The 25,917-nt window shown below is 53.3% G+C and overlaps 1 protein-coding gene across 1 annotated transcript in view; it reads right to left on the bottom strand.

Annotated features, from left to right (window-relative positions):
- WDR97 (WD repeat domain 97) overlaps positions 1-25,917 on the bottom strand; it is a 126,009-nt gene that overhangs the window by 46,760 nt on the left and 53,332 nt on the right. Inside the window, exons 5-8 of the mRNA XM_075315986.1 lie at positions 20,380-20,480; positions 11,911-12,500; positions 10,615-10,736; positions 1,343-1,982 (exon numbers count right to left, since the gene is read on the bottom strand). Coding sequence (XP_075172101.1) covers positions 1,343-1,982; positions 10,615-10,736; positions 11,911-12,500; positions 20,380-20,480 — 1,453 coding nt within the window. The remainder of the gene's footprint in view (positions 1-1,342; positions 1,983-10,614; positions 10,737-11,910; positions 12,501-20,379; positions 20,481-25,917) is intronic.

The raw sequence follows: 25,917 nt of genomic DNA, 5'->3' as shown, positions 1-25,917 counted from the left end.
CCATTCCTCCATGCAGATCTCCTGTAGAGCAGTGATGTTTTGGACCTGGGAAACATGGACTTTCAACTCTCTCCAAAGGTTTTCTATGGGGTTGAGATCTGGAGACTGGCTAGGCCACTCAAACATTCCCAAAGCATGGTGTTGCCACCCCATGCTTCACAGTAGGTATGGTGTTTTTTGGATGCAACTCAGCATTCTGTCTCCTCCAAACATGACGAGTTGTGTTTCTACCAAACACTTCTACATTGGTTTCATCAGACCATATGACATTCTCCCAGTACTCTTCTGGATAATCCAAATGCTCTCTAGCAACCTTCAGACGGGCCCGAACATGTTCTGGCTTAAGCAGGGGAACACGTCTGGCACTGCCGGATCTGAGTCCCTGGCGACGTAGTGTGTTACTGATGGTAGCCTTTGTTACGGTGGTCCCAGCTCTAGGCAGGTCATTCACTAGGTCCCCCCGTGTGGTTATGGGATTTTTGATCACTGTTCTTGTGATCATTTTGACCCCACGGGCTGAGATCTTGAGCGGAGCCCCAGATCGAGGGACATTATCAGTGGTCTTGTATATCTTCCATTTTCTTATTATTGCTCCCACAGTTGATTTCATCACACCAAGCTGCTTGCCCATTGCAGATTCATTCTTCCCAGCCTGGTGCAGGGCTACAATTTTGTTTCTGGTGTCCTTCGACAGCTCTTTGGTCTTCACCATAGTGGAGTTTGGAGTGTGACTGTTTGAGGTTGTGGACAGGTGTCTTTTATACTAATAACAAGTTCGAACAGGAGCCATTACTACTGGTAATGAGTGGAGGACAGAGGAGCCTAAAGAAGAAGTTACGGGTCTGTGAGAGCCAGAAATCTTACATGTTTTAAGATGACTAAATACTTATTTCCACCATAATTTGCAAAAAAAAATCTTCCCAAATCAGACGCGGTGATTTTCTGGATTTGTTTTCTTATTTTGTCCCTCATAGATGTGGTCTACCTATGATGTCAACTACAGGCCTCTCTCATCTTTTTAAGTGGGAGACCCTACACAATTGGTGGCTGAATAAATACTTCTTTTCCCCTGTATGTTATAATAAGTCATCCGTCAACTCAGCCGCCATTCATCTCCGTCATCCTTCCAGCTCTATCATCCCTCCATTTCAGCCATCCAATCAACCCAATTATTCTTTTAGAACTGTTATGCCATCATCTTAGTCTTCTGATCACACTCTTCGTGTCATCATGACATCAGTCTGAACTTTCCAATCATCCCATTACTCCACACAATGTGGTCATCGGACCATTTTGGTCTTTCTCTCTATACATCCCATTTTTCCAGTGACCTCACACTTACCTGTGTTTCGTCCTGTTGTCCTTTTCTTTTGAGCCTTCCTCTCGTTGCTGTGTTCCCGCTCCTGTGCCGTCAATATCTGTTGCCTTCTTCTCCACCATGTAAGAGAACAGGCAGAAGCAGCAGGGAAGACTCTGTGAGCTGCTGGCCTTCATCCGACTGACCACCCGCATGGGACTGGTCAGGGCACTGGCCTTCAGTAGGTGTCCATCTCCGAGCAGTGCAGTGACCGTCTCCTGCAGTGGACAGTATTCTGCAGCTAGCAGTCGCTCCCCTACATCCAGCTTTGTTATCAGCTGTCCAGTGGCTGTACATAGGAGCCGCACAGTACCATCAGCGCAGACGCACAGGGTTCTGGAGGGGGTGAGATCTTCATGGACAATAATTGTAGTCACTGTTGTTCCCAGCATGCAGTGCAGTTGGTACAAGTGCTGAAACTGCCAGACATGTAGTTCACTGCTACAACAGGATACAATATGGTCCCCATTGCTGAAGAAAGAAACCAGTCCCAACACAGGTCCTGATAGTCGCTGCTCCTCCATCTGCTCCTGTCTGGTGAGGTCCCATGTGCGGAGAGAAGAGTCCTCAGACCCAGAAGCCAGGACTGTCCCTGAAGAGATGAGTGACAGCGTGATGACAGGACCTGGTCAGGAAGAGAGGAGAAGAAGATGGACAGTGGGTAAGGGGCAACGTACATTAGTGGTCAGTGAGTGACAGCGTGGTGACAGGACCTGGTCAGGAAAGAGGAGAAGATGGACAGTGGGTAAGGAGCAACGTACATTAGGGGTCAGTGAGTGAGTGACAGCGTGATGACAGGACCTGGTCAGGAAGAGAGGAGAAGAAGATGGACAGTGGGTAAGGGGCAACGTACATCAGTGATCAGTGGGTGAGTGACAGCGTGGTGACAGGACCTGGTCAGGAAGAGAGAAGATGGACAGTGGGTAAGAGGCAACGTACATTAGTAGTCAGTGGGTGAGTGACAGCGTGGTGACAGGACCTGGTCAGGAAGAAAGGAGAAGATGGACAGTGGGTAAGAGGCAACGTATATTAGTGGTCAGTGGGTGAGTGACAGCGTGGTGATAGGACCTGGTCAGGAAAGAGGAGAATATGGACAGTGGGTAAGGGGCAACGTACATTAGTAGTCAGTGGGTGAGTGACAGTGTGGTGACAGGACCTGGACAGGAAAGAGGAGAAGATGGACAGTGGGTAAGGAGCAACGTACATTAGTGGTCAGTGGGTGAGTGACAGCGTGATGACAGGACCTGGTCAGGAAGAGAGGAGAAGAAGATGGACAGTGGGTAAGGGGCAACGTACATTAGTGGTCAGTGAGTGACAGCGTGGTGACAGGACCTGGTCAGGAAAGAGGAGAAGATGGACAGTGGGTAAGGAGCAACGTACATTAGTGGTCAGTGGGTGAGTGACAGCGTGATGACAGGACCTGGTCAGGAAGAGAGGAGAAGAAGATGGACAGTGGGTAAGGGGCAACGTACATCAGTGATCAGTGGGTGAGTGACAGCGTGGTGACAGGACCTGGTCAGGAAGAGAGAAGATGGACAGTGGGTAAGAGGCAACGTACATTAGTAGTCAGTGGGTGAGTGACAGCGTGGTGACAGGACCTGGTCAGGAAGAAAGGAGAAGATGGACAGTGGGTAAGAGGCAACGTATATTAGTGGTCAGTGGGTGAGTGACAGCGTGGTGATAGGACCTGGTCAGGAAAGAGGAGAATATGGACAGTGGGTAAGGGGCAACGTACATTAGTAGTCAGTGGGTGAGTGACAGTGTGGTGACAGGACCTGGACAGGAAAGAGGAGAAGATGGACAGTGGGTAAGGAGCAACGTACATTAGTGGTCAGTGGGTGAGTGACAGCGTGATGACAGGACCTGGTCAGGAAGAGAGGAGAAGAAGATGGACAGTGGGTAAGGGGCAACGTACATCAGTGATCAGTGGGTGAGTGACAGCGTGGTGACAGGACCTGGTCAGGAAGAGAGAAGATGGACAGTGGGTAAGAGGCAACGTACATTAGTAGTCAGTGGGTGAGTGACAGCGTGGTGACAGGACCTGGTCAGGAAGAAAGGAGAAGATGGACAGTGGGTAAGAGGCAACGTATATTAGTGGTCAGTGGGTGAGTGACAGCGTGGTGATAGGACCTGGTCAGGAAAGAGGAGAATATGGACAGTGGGTAAGGGGCAACGTACATTAGTAGTCAGTGGGTGAGTGACAGTGTGGTGACAGGACCTGGACAGGAAAGAGGAGAAGATGGACAGTGGGTAAGGAGCAACGTACATTAGTGGTCAGTGGGTGAGTGACAGCGTGATGACAGGACCTGGTCAGGAAGAGAGGAGAAGAAGATGGACAGTGGGTAAGGGGCAACGTACATCAGTGATCAGTGGGTGAGTGACAGCGTGGTGACAGGACCTGGTCAGGAAGAGAGAAGATGGACAGTGGGTAAGAGGCAATGTACATCAGTGGTCAGTGGGTGAGTGACAGCGTGGTGACAGGACCTGGTCAGGAAGAAAGGAGAAGATGGACAGTGGGTAAGAGGCAACGTATATTAGTGGTCAGTGGGTGAGTGACAGCGTGGTGATAGGACCTGGTCAGGAAAGAGGAGAATATGGACAGTGGGTAAGGGGCAACGTACATTAGTAGTCAGTGGGTGAGTGACAGTGTGGTGACAGGACCTGGTCAGGAAAGAGGAGAAGATGGACAGTGGGTAAGGGGCAATGTACATTAGTGGTCAGTGGGTGAGTGACAGCGTGGTGATAGGACCTGGACAGGAAAGAGGAGAAGATGGACAGTGGGTAAGGGGCAATGTACATTAGTGATCAGTGGGTGAGTGACAGCGTGGTGACAGGACCTGCTCAGGAAGAAAGGAGAAGATGGACAGTGGGTAAGGGGCAATGTACATTAGTGATCAGTGGGTGAGTGACAGCGTGGTGACAGGACCTGGTCAGGAAGAAAGGAGAAGATGGACAGTGGGTAAGGGGCAACGTACATTAGTGGTCAGTGGGTGAGTGACAGCGTGATGACAGGACCTGGTCAGGAAAGAGGAGAATATGGACAGTGGGCAAGGGGCAACGTACATTAGTGGTCAGTGGGTGAGTGACAGCGTGGTGACAGGACCTGGTCAGGAAAGAGGAGAAGAAGAAATCCACTCTGGTGATTTGTCTTCCCTTTTGGTAATGGGAATTGAGAATGTCCGTAAACCTCGTAGAGGAGGAGATTGGGAGAATCGGCTTCTTTCCAGGGAATCTTGCTGGATTTGATACCTGAACGCGCGCATTCCCCTCAGTCTTAATTACCGCAATCACCTTTTTTTTATTTTTTAGAAAATAAGTGAAAATATTTTTCAGGGTAAAAAAGTTCTATATATTTTCAGTTTGTGTTATATTGCATTTACCTATAAAATTGGAAAACATTTTATAGGGCACGGATTTCATGAATATTAGTGATTTCATTCTATCATTCCCCGGAATGATTCCCCGGGCGTCTCCCTTTAGGCGACTTCCTTTTGTTTGTGTTCACATAGATCTGTTCTCACTGAACAATACACCATCTATGAAGAAGGAGCCGCTATTCTCAGGGTCTGAAACGCGTAAGATTTTAAAAATTTCTCATTTTTAATCATCTTTAATGAAATGGAACTTTCAAAACAGAAAAAATTTTAAGCAGAGCACGAAGCTATCAAATACCAATGACGTGGAGGGAAACGTCACTGTGCAGAAAGGAATGAAAATGCCTGAAAACATTCTCTCTCCCTCATTATTCTGGGATTTGGCAAATACAAATAATATTGGTTCCTAATTGGCCTAAAACAGGAAAAGTTTACTCTGATTTCATGTCAGATAGTGAGAAAAACCTGCAGATGTGTCTGTATAGAGAGCGGAGGGAAAAACCTGCAGACGTGTCTGTATAGAGAGCAGAGGGAAAAACCTGCAGATGTGTCTTTATAGAGAGTGGAGGGAAAAACCTGCAGATGTGTCTTTATAGAGAGTGGAGGGAAAAACCTGGAGATGTGTCTGTATAGAGAGCAGAGGGAAAAACCTGCAGATGTGTCTGTATAGAGAGCAGAGGGAAAAACCTGCAGATGTGTCTGTATAGGGAGCGGAGGGAAAAACCTGCAGATGTGTCTTTATAGAGAGTGGAGGGAAAAACCTGCAGATGTGTCTTTATAGAGAGTGGAGGGAAAAACCTGGAGATGTGTCTGTATAGAGAGCAGAGGGAAAAACCTGCAGATGTCTGTATAGGGAGCGGAGGGAAAAACCTGCAGATGTGTCTGTATAGGGAGCGGAGGGAAAACCTGTAGATATGTCTGTATAGAGAGCGGAGGGAAAAAACCTGCAGATGTGGCTGTATAGAGAGCGGAGGGAAAACCTGCGGATGTGTCTTTATAGAGAGCGGAGGGAAAAACCTGGAGATGTATCTTTATAAAGAGAGGAGGGAAAAACCTGCAGATGTGTCTGTATAGAGTGGAGGGGAAAAACATGCAGATGTGTCTTTATAGAGAGCGGAGGGAAAAACCTGCAGATGTGTCTTTATAGAGAGGGAGGAAAAACCTGCAGATGTGTCTTCATAGAGAGTGGAGGGAAAACCTGCAGATGTGTCTGTATAGAGAGCAGAGGGAAAAACCTGCAGATGTGTGTGTAGAGAGCGGAGGGAAAAACCTGCAGATGTGTCTTTATAGAGAGCGGAGGGAAAAAACCTGCAGATCTGTCTTTATAGAGAGCGGATGTGCACCAGATACTGCAGAAAATGATGAATGACCCGGGAATCAATAATTTACAAGGGGGATCCACAACGGTTAGAGAAAAGGAAGTTTAATCAGAATCACAAATGCAGATTCTTTACTGTAAAAGCAGTGAGACTATGGAACTCTCTTCCACATAATGTTGTAATGGTTGATTCACAGCTAAAATTTAAGAGAAGCCTGGACGCCTTTCTGATAGAATATAATATTGCCGGCATGGCCGGCCTTAGGCAAGTGCGACTTGTGCGGTCGCACAGGGCACCGACAGCCATGCTTCAGGGGGGGCGCAGCAGAGAGGTAAGAAGTCGTACATTTCCTGGCTCCTCCGGTCCCAGCACTGCGTTTTTACTGTAACCGCCGCTGGTTAATTACTTAGCTTTATGTAGCCCTTGGCCAGCCGGGCCCACCACCTTCACCGAGCCCCAGTCACAGCTGCAGCAGAGGGGCCCGGCGGTGTCGCTCCAGCCACAACTGCAGTCTGCACATGACTAAGGTACGTGCAAAGTCATCCTAGGGCATCGCTTAGAAAATAAGCCATGTGGTGGGGGAGGCACTGTGAGTGGAGCAGAGCAGAAAGGTGGCGCGTCATCCCGCAGCCCAATGTGATGAGGTCATCACTTTGCACCTCATCACAGTGCTGCAGGCAACGCGGAGCTGGCGAGCGCGCGGTATCCGGCAGGGAGAGGTAGGCGCTCTATGAGCTGAAGATTGCCGGGGGTGGTGGGATTGTAGTCAGCCGTGGGGGGGGGGGGGGGGCGCTGACTACAGCTGCAGGGGGTGGGGGGGAGGGGCGCTGACTACAGCCGCGGGGGGAAGGGGGTGTGTGCTGACTCCAGCCACGGGGGGCTGCTGGCTCCAGCCACTGGGCGGGGGGGGGGGTGCTGACTACAGCCGCGGGGGGCTGACTACAGCAGCGGGGGGTGGGGGGGGCCACTGACTCCAGCCACGGGGGGGCGGGGGGGTGCTCACTACAGCCGCGGGTGGTGGTGGTGGTGAGGCACTGACTCCAGGGGCGGGGGGGTGCTGACTCCAGCCGCGGGGGGGCGGGGCCACTGACTCCAGCCGCAGATGGTGGGGGGGCGGCTGACTCGAGACCTGGGTCGTGGGGGCGCCCGCTGACTGCAGCCCCTGCCTTGCTTTAGCTGGATGTGTGGTGAGCACACATCCAGCTGAAATGCATTGCTGCTCAGAGAGGACGCTGCAGGATGTGGGAGCTGGGGAGGGTGAGTAAAATGTTTGTTTTTTTTTCTTTTTGCAGTAGACAAATATACGAAGAGAGACCCAGGAAAGACACATATACACAAGAAGGAGGAGATATATACCAGGAAGGGGACAAAAACCAGGATGGAGACATATATACCAGAATGTGCCCAGGAGGGGAACATATATACATTAGGAGGAACCTAGGATGGGGATATATATGCTGGGAAAGGGACAAATAAACCAGGAGGAGGACATATATACCAGGAGGAGGACATATATACCAAGTAGCGGACAGAAACCAGGATGGGGACATATATACCAGAATCTGCCCAGGAGTGGCATATACATACCAGGAGGTGCCCAGGATTGGACATATATACCTGGAAGAGGACATTTATGCTAGGAAGGGAACAATAAACCAGGATGGGGACATGCATACCAGGAAGGGCCCAGGATGCAGACATATATGCCAGGATTTGGACATATATGCCAGGAGGATATTATACAAAGAGACAATGTGTGTGGGGGGGATAGTATACAGAGGAGTAGTGTGTGTGGGGTGATATACAGAGGAGCATTGTGTGTGTGTGTGAGGATATAGATATATATATATATATATATATATATATATATATATATATAAAGAGGGGCAGCTTGTGTGGGGGATAGTGTACAAAGGGGCAGTGTACATGAGGGATATTACACAGAGGGTCATTGTGTGTGTGTATATTATACAGAGTTGCAGTGTGTGGGAGATATATAGAGGGGCAGTGTGTGTGTGTGTAGGATGCTACACAGAGGAGCACTGTGTGGGATATTATACAAATGGGCAGTGTGTTTTGGTATTTACAGAGGAGCCGTGTACGTATGGGGACATTATACAGAGGAGCAGTGTGTGGAGGGGGATATATTGAGGAGCAGTGTTTGTGGGGAGATATTATACAGAGGAGCAATGTGTGGGAGGATATTATACAGAGGAGCAGTGTGTGTGTGTGTGTGTGTGTGTGTGTGTGATCTTACAGAGGGGCAATGTGTAGGGATATTATACACAGGGATATCGTGTGGGGGTACACTGAGGGGCAGTGTGTGTGGGAATATTATAAATAGGGTCAGTGTGGGAGAGAGATTATGGAAAGGGTCAGTGTAGAGAGTATATTATGGAGAGGGGAAGGGTAGGGGCTGTATTATTAATTTTCTAAGGGATATGCTTTATTTTCTGGAACAACTTCAAAGGTGCTAACACTTTTTGCCATGACTGTGTGTATATATATATATATATATATATATTATATATATATATATATATATATATATATATATATACATACATACATTTTTCAAAGAATGGTGGTGAGTGTGGAGGGTTTGAGGGGTGGAGTTGGAGCTGGGGTGGGGTGTAGTGTCCATGGATACGGCATAAATGGTTGAAATTGGGAGACCTCTAAAAAAAACTGGTGGTGGATTTGAGGTGCAGATTCTCCAGCACAAATTTGTAATTTATTGTACATTTGAAGAGATCAATTTTCTTAGGATATAAAAAAAAATGGCCTCCTGTCCTCGTTTGTTTCCTGGGAAACTGGGTAAAAAAATCAGTAGAGGGGGCACCAAAGGGCAGTTTTGCACAAGGCACCATTCAGGCTAAGGCCGGCCCTGATTGCCGGGTATGTGCAGTAGATTCTGTGATGGACGCTGATCCAGGGACCTTGTTGTAGTGCCGTATGTGGCGTTGTGAAGGAGTTTTCCCCTAATGTTGAGCTCACTGTCTGCCCCATGGAGGTTTCCCAGTCTGGACTAACATGTTAGGGTCATGGGTTGAACTCGATGGACTTAGGCGGGCTTTACACGTTGCGACATCGGTAACGACATATTGTTAGTGACGCACATCCGGCATCATTACCGACATCGCAGCGTGTGACACCAAGGAGCGACGATCCACGATCGCAAAATCGTCAAAAATCGTTTATCGTTGACACGTCGCTCCTTTTCATAATATCGTTGGTGGTGCATGCCGCTGGTTGTTCGTCGTTCCTGCGGCAGCATACATCGCTATGTGTGACACCGCAGGAACGACGAACATCTCCTTACCTGCGGCCGTCGGCAATGAGGAGGGGAGAAGGTGGGCGGGATGTTGAGGAGGGGAGAAGGTGGGCGGGATGTTATGTCCCGCTCATCTCCGCCCCTCCGCTTCTATTGGCCGGCCGCTTAGTGACGTCGCGGTGACGCCGAACGTCCCTCCCACTTGAAGGAGGGATTGTTCGGCGGTCACAGCGACGTCACCGACCAGGTATGTGCGTGTGAAGCCACATATCGCATGTGTGACGGGGGCGGGTGCTATCGCGCTGCACATTGCTAGCGATGTTGCAGCGTGTAAAGCCTGCCTTAGTTTCATAGTGTTTAAGGTTGAAGGTAAAATTATGTGTCATCCGACAACACAGGAGGGTGCTAGACGGGACGGACAGCGCCCATCTGTCCAGGAGTCAGGGGTTCACCTAATGGGGTTGGGCAGCAATTCCAGACACAACCATGGACGGAGGGGGCGCTGTCCACAGATGTATTGCTGCCCTATTACCTGACTAATCTTCAGAAATCCCCAGCTTATCAGGTTGATGGTAATGACACTAGTGTACCGGGACGGCCATTGTCCAGACGTTGCGTCTAGTGACTAGTGAAGATCACCTGTCTGCACTGACACACTGTGACGTAAATCAGCGCTCTTCATTAATTGGAGCGCAGTCTCTTATCTCCCCACCACTGAGAATCCATTGCCCGACACCTCACATCTTCGCTCCCCACCCCAGGAGGTGGATGTAGGGGTTCAGTTGAGTCTCCTGGGCTCGTATGGCCGACCACCTTACTGACAACCTTCCATCCACACAGGCTCCACAGCACCCATCAGCTCCACAGCACCCATCAGCTCCACAGCCAGGTGACCAGGGACAGAGGACCCTGCCCGCCAACTATTCCTGTAACCTCCATCTTCCAGTGTGCGGTGGCTCCTCCACACACCCCTCTACAACCTCTTCCCCCCGCTGTATATCTCTGGGCAGTGTTGTGCTTACCTACCCCTACATGTGTTTCGCCATTGCTTCCTCAGGGGAGTCATCACATTGGTACATTATGTCTGGGTCTTCCTTGTATCGCTTTTATTTGTGTCTATTAATGAACAATTTCAATTCAGACAATAATGAAACTGATCTATGTCTATACTGCACAGATGTGAACGCTCCTGCTGTATGGGAATCACCAGTCATTTCAGGAGAGTCACCGCCACTGATTAGCAACTGCGCCATAATATAGGTTTGTATAAAGCTGGACCTGAGAACTCACCGGTGTGTCCCACGAGCACAGCCACGAGCCGCCCCGCTCTGTCCCACACGTTAATACTTCCGTCTCTGGATCCCGATATTAGAAGGTGAAGCTGCGCCGAATATAAGAGGCTGCTGATCGCTCTGCGGAAACACGGAGGCCATCACATATTACATAGCCACAGAGGAGGCTACAGCGAGGCAGTAATGCACCAGCCGCCCAGCTCCCCGCGCAGAGTGTCATCACCCCCGCGCACAGTGCCATCACCCCCGTGCACAGTGCCATCACCCCCGCGCACAGTGCCATCACCCCCGCGCAGAGAGCCATCACCCCCGCGCAGAGAGCCATCACCCCCGCGCAGAGAGCCATCACCCCCGCGCAGAGAGCCATCACCCCCGCGCAGAGAGCCATCACCCCCCCTCAGCATCCCAGCACCCTCTTACCTCCCCGCGCTGTGTCCCATCACCCGACACTGTGTCCCATCACCCGACACTGTGTCCCATCACCCTCGCACCTCCCCGAACTGTATCCCATCACCCTCATACCTCCCCAAACTGTATCCCATCACCCTCATACCTCCACGTGCTGTATCCCATCACCCTCATACCTCCCTGTGCTGTATCCCATCACCCTCATACCTCCCCGAACTGTATCCCATCACCCTCATACCTCCCCGTGCTGTATCCCATCACCCTCATACCTCCCCAAACTGTATCCCATCACCCTCATACCTCCCTGTGCTGTATCCCATCACCCTCATACCTCCCCGTGCTGTATCTCATCACCCTCATACCTCCCCGTGCTGTATCCCATCACCCTCATACCTCCCCGAACTGTATCCCATCACCCTCATACCTCCCCGTGCTGTATCCCATCACCCTCATACTTCCCTGTGCTGTATCCCATCACCCTCATACCTCCCCGAACTGTATCCCATCACCCTCATACCTCCCTGTGCTGTATCCCATCACCCTCATACCTCCCCGTGCTGTATCCCATCACCCTCATACCTCCCTGAACTGTATTCCATCACCCTCATACCTCCCTGTGCTGTATCCCATCACCCTCATACCTCCCCGAACTGTATACCATCACCCTCATACCTCCCCGTGCTGTATCCCATCACCCTCATACCTCCCCGTGCTGTATCCCATCACCCTCATACCTCCCCGTGCTGTATCTCATCACCCTCATACCTCCCCGTGCTGTATCCCATCACACTCATACCTCCACGTGCTGTATCCCATCACCCTCATACCTCCCCGTGCTGTATCCCATCACCCCCGCATCTCCCCGCACAGCTTCCCATCACATTACCTGGTGTGTAGATGTGGTCTCACTCTCCGCAGGGTCCCATCCTCCAGGTCATAGTCCCATACACCAGTCCTACATGCAGCATAACACGTGTGCACCTCAGGAGCCTCGGTGTCTGTGGTGAGCGCGGTGACCATGTCCTCCGCCGTCATGCCCAGGCTCAGGTATCGCTGCAGTACAAGGCTTCGTCCGCTGTGGCCGACACTCCACACATTGACTCCTCCACGTCCACCGCTCAGGACCAGGTTTGTGCTTGGGTGGTAGACACATGAGGAGACTCCCTGCTGCACAGGAGCCCTGGACAGAAGCATAAACGAGCCATCGAGCAGCAGCAGCTCCTGATGAGTCCAGGCCACAAACTGCTGAACCTGCGCCGCATACAGCAGACCGACCACCGGCCACGGAAGCTGCCTGCTGCCACGAAACCGCCCGTCCTCATGATACAGATGCACCGACCCTGCGCAGTCCAGCGACACGAGGATCCTCTGCTGACACACATAAACGACACAAAGCAGCGGAACCGGGACAGTGACCCGCCGACGTAACCGCACCCCGTGCACCAGGACGGAGGGCTGCAGCTCTGCTCGTCTCATCTGCAAAGAGGACAACAACCCCCATCACCCTCCAGTTATATCAAACTTATCTGTAAGGCTAGTTTCACACTTGCGCTATTTTGACGCAAACGGAATCTTTCACTAATGTAGTACAGTTCATTTATTTACAGTGGAAGCGCGTTACTATGGCGCGTGTGTGTGTCATGTGTGGCGCCCTGGACAAGCCAGGTCGTCACAGAACTACACCAACACACCCCACCCCACACTCCCGGTCAGGCACACCGAAGCCAAACACAAAAATCCTTATTGCCTTCCTCCAGGGGCTGATGTCCACACCAGGGGGTGGGCCAGGCGGTTGGTCCCGCCCACCGAGGAGTTCACAGTCCTGGAGGCGGGAAAAGGAGTCAGTTTAGTTTTGAAGTGGAAGAGTGAAGTGGTAGCAGAGGAGACTGACCGTGTCCGGGTGTGTGGCTCGGGCACATACAGCAAGGTTGGCAGATGGTGGTGACAGTCTGCAGGAGGGGCCGATTGGAGCGAACCATAAGGACCGTGGACGGGCGGTGGCCTGACGGTACCGGATCGGGGAGCGAAGAGAAGCCAGCACCATTCGGCAGGGCCTACGGACCCCAACCAGGCTAGGAGTCGCCGTAAAACTGGTCAAATCCATTAGCGAAGGGAACCTCCGGGGTTTCCCAGCAGTCAAGACCCGATTGAAGGCAACAGCTCACACCGTAGAGGGAAACACAGTCACCGCCAAGGCTACAGTTCCCAGGGTCAGAGCCTGCGGGCAAAAGGGGCTCCTTCAGCCTCCATCCAAGCTGGGGAGCGGGTTACCGGTGGGAAGCCATTGGAACCGTACACAACACAGGTGCAGGGAAAGGCAGTCACCATCAACCTGCCGGGAGGAGAACAACCGCAGCCGTCTGTGGGACCCGTCCATCCAGCCGTTCGTTTGACCAGAGACTCCGCGTGAATTACTGGCTGAGTGAGTACCACCGTGCCGTGCGGCACAGCGCTGCCCCCGCGACCCTGCACCTCACCAGGCCCCGTAAACCCGCCTACCATCCATCCCTACCCCTCACCGGGCCCCGGGACAACCAACCCCCTACCCACGGAGGGGAGAAATAACATCCAAGCTGCTCCCTGTCATCGCTCCCGGGATCCCCGTCCAAAGCAGCGGTGGTGTCACAACCTCACCACAACCGTGGGTGGCGTCACGGACAATATCCCTAAACCAAACCACCCCCTTTCACTCACGGGCGAGGAACGCCACTCGAGTCCCCAGGATCCGGCCCATCGCTCGAGCCACCGAGCAGCAGCAGCCGGACCCGAGCAGTGGGTGAGCGCAGCGTCCCCTCCTCCGCCCGCGACAACTTTCAGTAACCGCTTATGTCCACACGATGTCGCGCTTCCACTGTAAATAAATGAACTGTACTACATTAGTGACGGATTCCGTTTGCGTCAAAATAGCGCAAGTGTGAGTGGGCCCTTACAGTAATTACTGCACCCGTGTGACCTATACCTAGGATAGCTGGGAAGGACAGGGTTAATCCAGCTCCCAAGGTCTTGATTAGGAGTGCACCTGCAATGTTTTACCAAAGAACCAGCAGATGGGTTCAGTGTGAGTCAGGCCAGAGGTGGTCTGCAGAGGAGAGACATGCCGGGGTCTATAGAGAGGCTGGAGAGACAGCCGAGATGTGATCTGTAGAGGAGAGACATGCCGGGGTCTATATAGAGAGACTGGAGAGACAGCCGAGATGTGATCTGTAGAGGAGAGACATGCCGGGGTCTATAGAGTGACTGGAGAGACAGCCGAGATGTGATCTGTAGAGGAGAGACATGCCGGGGACTATAGAGAGACTGGAGAGACAGCCGAGATGTGATCTGTAGAGGAGAGACATGCCGGGGTCTATATAGAGAGACTGGAGAGACAGCCGAGATGTGATCTGTAGAGGAGAGACATGCCGGGGACTATAGAGAGACTGGAGAGACAGCCGAGATGTGATCTGTAGAGGAGAGACATGCCGGGGACTATAGAGAGACTGGAGAGACAGCCGAGATGTGATCTGTAGAGGAGAGACATGTCGGGGTCTATAGAGTGACTGGAGAGACAGCCGAGATGTGATCTGTGGAGGAGAGACATGCCGGGGTCTATAGAGTGACTGGAGAGACAGCCGAGATGTGATCTGTAGAGGAGAGACATGCCGGGGTCTATAGAGAGACTGGAGAGACAGCCGAGATGTGATCTGTAGAGGAGAGACATGCCGGGGTCTATAGAGTGACTAGAGAGACAGCCAAGATGTGATCTGTAGAGGAGAGACATGCCGGGGTCTATAGAGAGACTGGAGAGACAGCCAAGATGTGATCTGTAGAGGAGAGACATGCCGGGGTCTATAGAGTGACTGGAGAGACAGCCAAGATGTGATCTGTAGAGGAGAGACATGCCGGGGTCTATAGAGAGACTGGAGAGGCAGCCGAGATGTGATCTGTAGAGGAGAGACATGCCGGGGTCTATAGAGAGACTGGAGAGGCAGCTGAGATGTGATCTGTAGAGGAGAGACATGCCGGGGTCTATAGAGTGACTGGAGAGACAGCCGAGATGTGATCTGTAGAGGAGAGACATGCCGGGGTCTATAGAGTGACTGGAGAGACAGCCAAGATGTGATCTGTAGAGGAGAGACATGCCGGGGTCTATAGAGTGACTGGAGAGACCGCCAAGATGTGATCTGTAGAGGAGAGACATGCCGGGGTCTATAGAGTGACTGGAGAGACAGCCGAGATGTGATCTGTAGAGGAGAGACATGCCGGGGTCTATAGAGTGACTGGAGAGACAGCCGAGATGTGATCCGTAGAGGAGAGACATGCCGGGGTCTATAGAGAGACTGGAGAGACAGCCGAGATGTGATCTGTAGAGGAGAGACATGCCGGGGTCTATAGAGAGACTGGAGAGACAGCCGAGATGTGATCTGTAGAGGAGAGACATGCCGGGGTCTATAGAGAGACTGGAGAGACAGCCGAGATGTGATCTGTAGAGGAGAGACATGCCGGGGTCTATAGAGTGACTGGAGAGACAGCCGAGATGTGATCTGTAGAGGAGAGACATGTCGGGGTCTATAGAGAGACTGGAGAGACAGCCGAGATGTGATCTGTAGAGGAGAGACATGTCGGGGTCTATAGAGAGACAGGAGAGACAGCCAAGATGTGATCTGTAGAGGAGAGACATGCCGGGGTCTATAGAGTGACTGGAGAGACAGCCGAGATGTGATCTGTAGAGGAGAGACATGCCGGGGTCTATAGAGAGACTGGAGAGACAGCCGAGATGTGATCTGTAGAGGAGAGACATGCCGGGGTCTATAGAGAGGCTGGAGAGACAGCCAAGATGTGATCTGTAGAGGAGAGACATGCCGGGGTCTATAGAGAGTGACTGGAGAGACAGCCAAGATGTGATCTGTAGAGGAGAGACATGCCGGGGTCTATAGAGTGACTGGAGAGACAGCCGAGATGTGATCTGTAGAGGAAAGACATGCCGGGGTCTATAGAGAGACTGGAGAGACAGCCGAGATGTGATCTGTAGAGGAGAGACATGCCGGGGTCTATAGAGTGACTGGAGAGACAGCCGAGATGTGATCTGTAGAGGAGAGACATGCCGGGGTCTATAGAGTGACTGGAGAGACAGCCGAGATGTGATCTGTAGAGGAGAGACATGCCGGGGTCTATAGAGTGACTGGAGAGACAGCCAAGATGTGATCTGTAGAGGAGAGACATGCCGGGGTCTATAGAGTGACTGGAGAGACAGCCAAGATGTGATCTGTGGAGGAGAGACATGCCGGGGTCTATAGAGTGACTGGAGAGACAGCCAAGATGTGATCTGTAGAGGAGAGACATGCCGGGGTCTATAGAGTGACTGGAGAGACAGCCAAGATGTGATCTGTAGAGGAGAGACATGCCGGGGTCTATAGAGAGACTGGAGAGACAGCCAAGATGTGATCTGTAGAGGAGAGACATGCCGGGGTCTATAGAGAGACTGGAGAGACAGCCGAGATGTGATCTGTAGAGGAGAGACATGCCGGGGTCTATAGAGTGACTGGAGAGACAGCCAAGATGTGATCTGTAGAGGAGAGACATGCCGGGGTCTATAGAGAGACTGGAGAGACAGCCGAGATGTGATCTGTAGAGGAGAGACATGCCGGGGTCTATAGAGAGACTGGAGAGACAGCCGAGATGTGACCTGTAGAGGAGAGACATGCCGGGGTCTATAGAGAGACAGGAGAGACAGCCGAGATGTGATCTGTAGAGGAGAGACATGCCGGGGTCTATAGAGTGACTGGAGAGACAGCCAAGATGTGATCTGTAGAGGAGAGACATGCCGGGGTCTATAGAGAGACTGGAGAGACAGCCGAGATGTGATCTGTAGAGGAGAGACATGCCGGGGTCTATAGAGAGACTGGAGAGACAGCCAAGATGTGATCTGTAGAGGAGAGACATGCCGGGGTCTATAGAGAGACAGGAGAGACAGCCAAGATGTGATCTGTAGAGGAGAGACATGCCGGGGTCTATAGAGAGACAGGAGAGACAGCCGAGATGTGATCTGTAGAGGAGAGACATGCCGGGGTCTATAGAGTAAATAGGAATAACGTTTGGAACACCATTCTAAGTCTGAACTGGGTGCAAAAACCTAAAAAAAATCACTATGGGGAGATAAGGTATGCACACCAGTGACTATGCAAGGGGAATACATGGAATAGCAGAAACTGCTGTGTGAATACTGACTTGAAAAATCCAATAGCTATATGCAAGAGTGAATATGTGAAAAATGGAATCTGCATTTTTAGGTTTTTTAGGTTTTTGCACCCAGTTCGGACTTAGAATGGTGTTCCAAACGTTATTCCTATTTGTTAGTATTTTTTCGTTTGTGAACCCTCCCCACCACACCTATTGCCAATCCATATCATACGCATAAATAGCCTGGGTCTCAGCGTCCCATACACGGTAAGTTTTTTACCTGCATGAGAGGACACACACAAGCTAGGGACCCCAACGTAGAGAAATACTTTGGCGTAGTGTTGGGGTCTATTGCATTGATCAATTCAGTAGCTAAATTTCTCTTGATTCATATGTTCATGGCAGTAATGCAGATTCCATTTTTCACATTTTCACTCTTGCATATAGCTATTGGATTTTTCATGTCAGTATTCACACAGCAGTTTCTGCTATTTCATGTATTCCCCTTACATAGTCACTGGTGTGCATACCTTATCTCCCCATAGGGGTCTATAGAGAGACTAGAGAGACAGCCAAGATGTGATCTGTAGAGGAGAGACATGCCGGGGTCTATAGAGTGACTGGACTAAAAACTTGTGAACGCTGCACAATACCTAATGCCTACATGAGCGATTTTCTACATCGTGTGACCTGTACCCGTGTGATCTTATATGACCTGTACCCGTGCGACCCTGTATGACCTGTACCCGTGCGACCCTGTATGACCTGTACCCGTGCGACCCTGTATGACCTGTACCCGTGCGACCCTGTATGACCTGTACCCGTGCGACCCTGTATGACCTGTACCCGTGCGACCCTGTATGACCTGTACCCGTGCGACCCTGTATGACCTGTACCCGTGCGACCCTGTATGACCTGTACCCGTGCGACCCTGTATGACCTGTACCCGTGCGACCCTGTATGACCTGTACCCGTTTGACCTTGTATGACCTGTACCCGTTTGACCCTGTATGACCTGTACCCGTTTGACCCTATATGACCTGTACCCGTGCGACCCTGTATGACCTGTACCCGTGCGACCCTGTATGACCTGTACCCGTGCGACCCTGTATGACCTGTACCCGTGCGACCCTGTATGACCTGTACCCGTGCGACCCTGTATGACCTGTACCCGTGCGACCCTGTATGACCTTTACCCGTGCGACCCTGTATGACCTTTACCCGTGCGACCCTGTATGACCTTTACCCGTGCGACCCTGTATGACCTGTACCCGTGCGACCCTGTATGACCTGTACCCGTGCGACCCTGTATGACCTGTACCCGTGCGACCCTGTATGACCTGTACCCGTGCGACCCTGTATGACCTGTACCCGTGCGACCCTGTATGACCTGTACCCGTGCGACCCTGTATGACCTGTACCCGTGCGACCCTGTATGACCTGTACCCGTGCGACCCTGTATGACCTGTACCCGTGCGACCCTGTATGACCTGTACCCGTGCGACCCTGTATGACCTGTACCCGTGCGACCCTGTATGACCTGTACCCGTTTGACCCTGTATGACCTGTACCCGTTTGACCCTGTATGACCTGTACCCGTGTGACCTTATATGACCTGTACCCGTTTGACCCTGTATGACCTGTACCCGTGCGACCCTGTATGACCTGTACCCGTGCGACCCTGTATGACCTGTACCCGTGCGACCCTGTATGACCTGTACCCGTGCGACCCTGTATGACCTGTACCCGTGCGACCCTGTATGACCTTTACCCGTGCGACCCTGTATGACCTTTACCCGTGCGACCCTGTATGACCTTTACCCGTGCGACCCTGTATGACCTGTACCCGTGCGACCCTGTATGACCTGTACCCGTGCGACCCTGTATGACCTGTACCCGTGCGACCCTGTATGACCTGTACCCGTGCGACCCTGTATGACCTGTACCCGTGCGACCCTGTATGACCTGTACCCGTGCGACCCTGTATGACCTGTACCCGTGCGACCCTGTATGACCTGTACCCGTGCGACCCTGTATGACCTGTACCCGTGCGACCCTGTATGACCTGTACCCGTGCGACCCTGTATGACCTGTACCCGTGCGACCCTGTATGACCTGTACCCGTGCGACCCTGTATGACCTGTACCCGTGCGACCCTGTATGACCTGTACCCGTGCGACCCTGTATGACCTGTACCCGTGCGACCCTGTATGACCTGTACCCGTGCGACCCTGTATGACCTGTACCCGTGCGACCCTGTATGGCTTGTACCCGTGCGACCCTGTATGGCCTGTACCCGTGCGACCCTGTATGGCCTGTACCCGTGCGACCCTGTATGACCTGTACCCGTGCGACCCTGTATGACCTGTACCCGTGCGACCCTGTATGACCTGTACCCGTGCGACCCTGTATGACCTGTACCCGTGCGACCCTGCATGACCTGTACCCGTGCGACCCTGCATGACCTGTACCCGTGCGACCCTGCATGACCTGTACCCGTGCGACCCTGCATGACCTGTACCCGTGCGACCCTGCATGACCTTTACCCGTGCGACCCTGCATGACCTTTACCCGTGCGACCCTGCATGACCTGTACCCGTGCGACCCTGCATGACCTGTACCCGTGCGACCCTGCATGACCTGTACCCGTGCGACCCTGCATGACCTGTACCCGTGCGACCCTGCATGACCTGTACCCGTGCGACCCTGCATGACCTGTACCCGTGCGACCCTGCATGACCTGTACCCGTGCGACCCTGCATGACCTGTACCCGTGCGACCCTGCATGACCTGTACCCGTGCGACCCTGCATGACCTGTACCCGCGCGACCCTGCATGACCTGTACCCGCGCGACCCTGCATGACCTGTACCCGCGCGACCCTGCATGACCTGTACCCGCGCGACCCTGCATGACCTGTACCCGCGCGACCCTGCATGACCTGTACCCGCGCGACCCTGCATGACCTGTACCCGCGCGACCCTGCATGACCTGTACCCGCGCGACCCTGCATGACCTGTACCCGCGCGACCCTGCATGACCTGTACCCGCGCGGCCCTGCATGACCTGTACCCGCGCGGCCCTGCATGACCTGTACCCGCGCGGCCCTGCATGACCTGTACCCGCGCGGCCCTGCATGACCTGTACCCGCGCGGCCCTGCATGACCTGTACCCGCGCGGCCCCGTATGACCTGTACCTTTGTGACGAGGGATCGCTGCTTTCCCCGGAGATGTCCCCACAGGTCCTGACTCTTCTCTCTGGATGTGTCCATGTTCCGGGGTCTGAGCTCCTGGAGATCTGCGGAAGAGACACTGACGTCACCCTGAGATTAGTGTCACCGTCCACGTCACGGGCCCCACGCGTCTGATGTCCATACACAGGACAGGTGCGGAAAACTCGCTGCAGTCACAAGCTTCAGGCACAGAAGGGTTAATAGTTTATTATCAGTGAACAAAATTTAACGTAACCGAAGAAAAGAGAAGTGTCAATCCCTCAGTGTCCGGTGACCGCACGTCTCCCCCGTCCTCAGTATTCAGTGACCGCCCATCTCCTCCGTCCTCAGTATCCGGTGACCGCACGTCTCCCCCGTCCTCAGTATTCAGTGACCGCCCATCTCCTCCGTCCTCAGTATCCGGTGACCGCACGTCTCCCCCGTCCTCAGTATTCAGTGACCGCCCGTCTCCTCCGTCCTCAGTATCCGGTGACCGCCCGTCTCCTCCGTCCTCAGTATCCAGTGACCGCCCGTCTCCTCCGTCCTCAGTATTCGGTGACCGCCCGTCTCCTCCGTCCTCAGTATTCAGTGACCGCCCGTCTCCTCCATTCTCAGTATTCAGTGACTGCTCGTCTCCTCCGTCCTCAGTATTCAGTGACCGCCCGTCTCCTCCGTCCTCAGTATTCAGTGACCGCCCGTCTCCTCCGTCCTCAGTATTCAGTGACCGCCCGTCTCCTCCGTCCTCAGTATCCGGTGACCGCACGTCTCCCCCGTCCTCAGTATTCGGTGACCGCCCGTCTCCTCCGTCCTCAGTATCCGTGACCGCACGTCTCCCCCGTCCTCAGTATTCAGTGACCGCCCGTCTCCTCCGTCCTCAGTATCCGGTGACCGCCCGTCTCCTCCGTCCTCAGTATCCAGTGACCGCCCGTCTCCTCCGTCCTCAGTATTCAGTGACCGCTCGTCTCCTCCGTCCTCAGTATTCAGTGACCGCCCGTCTCCTCCGTCCTCAGTATCTGGTGACTGCCCGTCACCTCCGTCCTCAGTATCTGGTGACCTCCCGTCTCTTCCGTCCTCAGTATCTGGTGACTACCCATTTCCTCCATCCTTGGTATCCTGTGACCGCCCGTCTCCTCCGTGCTCAGTATCTGGTGACTGTCCGTCTCCTCCATCCTCAGTATCTGGTGACCGCCTGTCTCCTCCGTGCTCAGTATCTGGTGACTGTCCGTCTCCTCCATCCTCAGTATCTGGTGACCGCCCGTCTCCTCCATCCTCAGTATCTGGTGACCGCCCGTCTCCTCCGTCCTCAGTATCTGGTGACCGCCCGTCTCCTCCGTCCTCAGTATTTGGTGACCGCCCGTCTCCTCCGTCCTCAGTATCTGGTGACTGCCCGTCTCCTCCATCCTCAGTATCTGGTGACTGCCCGTCTCCTCCGTCCTCAGTATCTGGTGACTACCCATTTCCTCCATCCTTGGTATCCTGTGACCGCCCGTCTCCTCCGTGCTCAGTATCTGGTGACTGCCCGTCTCCTCCATCCTCAGTATCTGGTGACTGCCCGTCTCCTCCGTCCTCAGTAATCAGTGACCGCCTGTCTCCTCCGTCCTCAGTATTCAGTGACAGCCCGTCTCCTCTGTCCTCAGTATTCAGTGACCACCCGTCTCCTCCGTCCTCAGTATTCAGTGACCGCCCGTCTCCTCTGTCCTCAGTATTCAGTGACCGCCCATCTCCTCCGTCCTCAGTATTCAGTGACCGCCCGTCTCCTCTGTCCTCAGTATTCAGTGACCGCCCGTCTCCTCTGTCCTCAGTATTCAGTGACCGCCCGTCTCCTCTGTCCTCAGCATTCAATGACCGCCCGTCTCCTCTGTCCTCAGTATTCAGTGACCGCCCGTCTCCTCTGTCCTCAGTATTCAGTGACCTCCCGTCTCCTCCGTTCTCAGTATTTAATGACTGCACATTTCCTCCATCCTCAGTATCCGGTGACCGCCCGTCTCCTCCGTCCTCAGTATTCGGTGACCGCCCGTCTCCTCCGTCCTCAGTATTCGGTGACCGCCCGTCTCCTCCGTCCTCAGTATTCGGTGACCGCCCGTCTCCTCCATCCTCAGTATCCGGTGACCGCCCGTCTCCTCCGTCCTCAGTATTCGGTGACCGCCCGTCTCCTCCATCCTCAGTATCCGGTGACCGCCCGTCTCCTCCGTCCTCAGTATTCGGTGACCGCCCGTCTCTTCCTTTCCTCGGTATCCGGTGACCGCCCGTCTCCTCCGTCCTCAGTATCCAGTGACCGCCCGTCTCCTCCGTCCTCAGTATTCGGTGACCGCCCGTCTCCTCCATCCTCAGTATCCGGTGACCGCCCGTCTCCTCCGTCCTCAGTATTCGGTGACCGCCCGTCTCTTCCTTTCCTCGGTATCCGGTGACCGCCCGTCTCCTCCGTCCTCGGTACCCGGTGACCAAGAAACTTGGCAGGAGGTTGCCTCAAACATCTAGGAGAACTGAGCCCTGATCTTCTGTGTATGAGGCTTGTGCGGATCCTTCAGCGTCTTGATCCCATACAAAAGGGATGATCTGATATCGGGGATCTGTGAGGCCGGATCAACACCTCCAGGAATCCACGTTCTTAAGCCCGCTACACACGCTTCAATATATCTCACAATCCGTCGTCGGGGTCAAGTTGTAAGTGACGCACATCCGGCATCGTTTGTGAGGTATTTGCGTGTGACATCTACGTGTGATCAGGATTGAACGCAAAACCGTTGATCGCAAACACATCGTATCATTCTCTAGAATTGAGCGTTTTGTTGCACGAACCTAGTGAATTGTAACGTGTGACATCCCTCATACGATTTTGTTGTCTGAGGCTATGTGCGCAGGTGTGCGCTCTGCACCGCAGCTTAAAAAAGGTCCGCTTCAGAGCGCAGCTGAAAAGCCTCACAATGCCTGTCATTCACTAATCTCTGTCAGTCGGTCACTATCTCTGTCCCTCACTGTCTGTCCATGTCAGTCTATCCCCCTCTCTCATACTCACCGATCCCCGGCGCTGCACGGCATTCACACTGCTCCGGCGGCTTTTACTGTTTTGAAAAAGCCGGCCGCCCATTAAACAATCTCCTATTCCCTGCTTTCCCCGCCCACTGACGCCTATGATTGGTTACAGTGAGACACGCCCCCACTCTGAGTGACAGGTGTCACACTGCACCCAATCACAGCAGCCGGTGGGCGGGTCTATACTGTGTAGTGAAATAAATAATTAAATAATTAAAAAAAACTGCGTGCGTTCCCCCCCAATTTTAAAACCAGCCAGATAAAGCCATACGGCTGAAGGCTGGTATTCTCAGGATGGGGAGCTCCACGTTATGGGGAGCCCCCCAGCCTAACAATATCAGCCAACAGCTGCCCAGAATTGCCGCATACATTATATGCGACAGTTCTGGGACTGTACCCGGCTCTTCCCGATTTGCCCTGGTGCGTTGGCAAATCGGGGTAATAAGGAGTTAATGGCAGCCCATAGCTGCCACTAAATCCTAGATTAATCATGTCAGGCGTCTATGAGACACCCTCCATGATTAATCTGTAAATTACAGTAAATAAACACACACGCACCCGAAAAAATCCTTTATTAGAAATAAAAACACACACATATACCCTGGTTCACCACTTTAATCAGCCCCAAAAAGCCCTCCATGTCCGGCGTAATCCAGAATGCTCCAGCATCGCTTCCAGCGCAGCTGCATGGAGGTGCCCGGAGCTGCAGAAGACACCGCCGCTCCGGTCACCTCCACGCAGGTAATGAAGACAGCCGCGCGATCAGCTGATCTGTCACTGAGGTTACCCGCTGTTACTGGATCCAGCGGTGGCCGCGGGTAACCTCAGTGACAGCTCAGCTGATCGCGCTACAAGGCTCATACACAGGAGGATCCACACAGCCTCATACACAGGAGGATCCGCACAGCCTCATACACAGGAGGATCCACACAGCCTCATACACAGGAGGATCCGCACAAGCCTCATACATAGGAGGATCCACACAAGCTTCATACACAGGAGGATCCGCACAGCCTCATACACAGGAGGATCCGCACAGTCTCATACACAGGAGGATCCGCACAGCCTCATACACAGGAGGATCCGCACAAGCCTCATACACAGGAGGATCCACACAGCCTCATACACAGGAGGATCTGCACAGCCTCATACACAGAAGGATCCGCACAGCCTCATACACAGGAGGATCCACACAGCCTCATACACAGGAGGATCCGCACAGCCTCATACACAGGAGGATCCGCACAAGCCTCATACACAGGAGGATCCACACAGCCTCATACACAGGAGGATCTGCACAGCCTCATACACAGGAGGATCCGCAGAAGCCTCATACACAGGAGGATCCGCACAGCCTCATACACAGGAGGATCCGCACAGCCTCATACACAGGAGGATCCGCACAGCCTCATACACAGGAGGATCCACACAGCCTCATACACAGGAGGATCCGCAGAAGCCTCATACACAGGAGGATCCGCACAGCCTCATACACAGGAGGATCCGCACAGCCTCATACACAGGAGGATCCGCACAGCCTCATACACAGGAGGATCCGCACAGTCTCATACACAGGAGGATCCGCACAGCCTCATACACAGGAGGATCCGCACAGCCTCATACACAGGAGGATCCGCACAGCCTCATACACAGGAGGATCCGCAGAAGCCTCATACACAGGAGGATCCGCACAGCCTCATACACAGGAGGATCCGCACAGCCTCATACACAGGAGGATCCGCACAGCCTCATACACAGGAGGATCCGCACAGCCTCATACACAGGAGGATCCGCACAGCCTCATACACAGGAGGATCCACACAGCCTCATACACAGGAGGATCCGCACAGTCTCATACACAGGAGGATCCGCACAGCCTCATACACAGGAGGATCCGCACAGCCTCATACACAGGAGGATCCGCACAGCCTCATACACAGGAGGATCCGCAGAAGCCTCATACACAGGAGGATCCGCACAGCCTCATACACAGGAGGATCCGCACAGCCTCATACACAGGAGGATCCGCACAGCCTCATACACAGGAGGATCCGCACAGCCTCATACACAGGAGGATCCGCACAGCCTCATACACGGGAGGATCCGCACAGCCTCATACACGGGAGGATCCGCACAGCCTCATACACGGGAGGATCTGCACAGCCTCATACACAGGAGGATCCGCACAGCCTCATACACAGGAGGATCTGCACAGCCTCATACACAGGAGGATCCGCACAGCCTCATACACAGGAGGATCCACACAAGCCTCATACACAGGAGGATCCGCACAGCCTCATACACGGGAGGATCCGCACAGCCTCATACACAGGAGGATCCTCACAGCCTCATACACAGGAGGATCTGCACAGCCTCATACACAGGAGGATCCGCACAGCCTCATACACAGGAGGATCCGCACAGCCTCATACACAGGAAGATCCGCACAAGCCTCATACATGGGAGGATCCGCACAGCCTCATACACAGG

This window comes from Anomaloglossus baeobatrachus, chromosome 6 (assembly GCF_048569485.1).
Source record: "Anomaloglossus baeobatrachus isolate aAnoBae1 chromosome 6, aAnoBae1.hap1, whole genome shotgun sequence".
Taxonomy (NCBI): domain Eukaryota; kingdom Metazoa; phylum Chordata; class Amphibia; order Anura; family Aromobatidae; genus Anomaloglossus; species Anomaloglossus baeobatrachus.
This window is presented reverse-complemented; position numbering and strand designations above follow the sequence as displayed.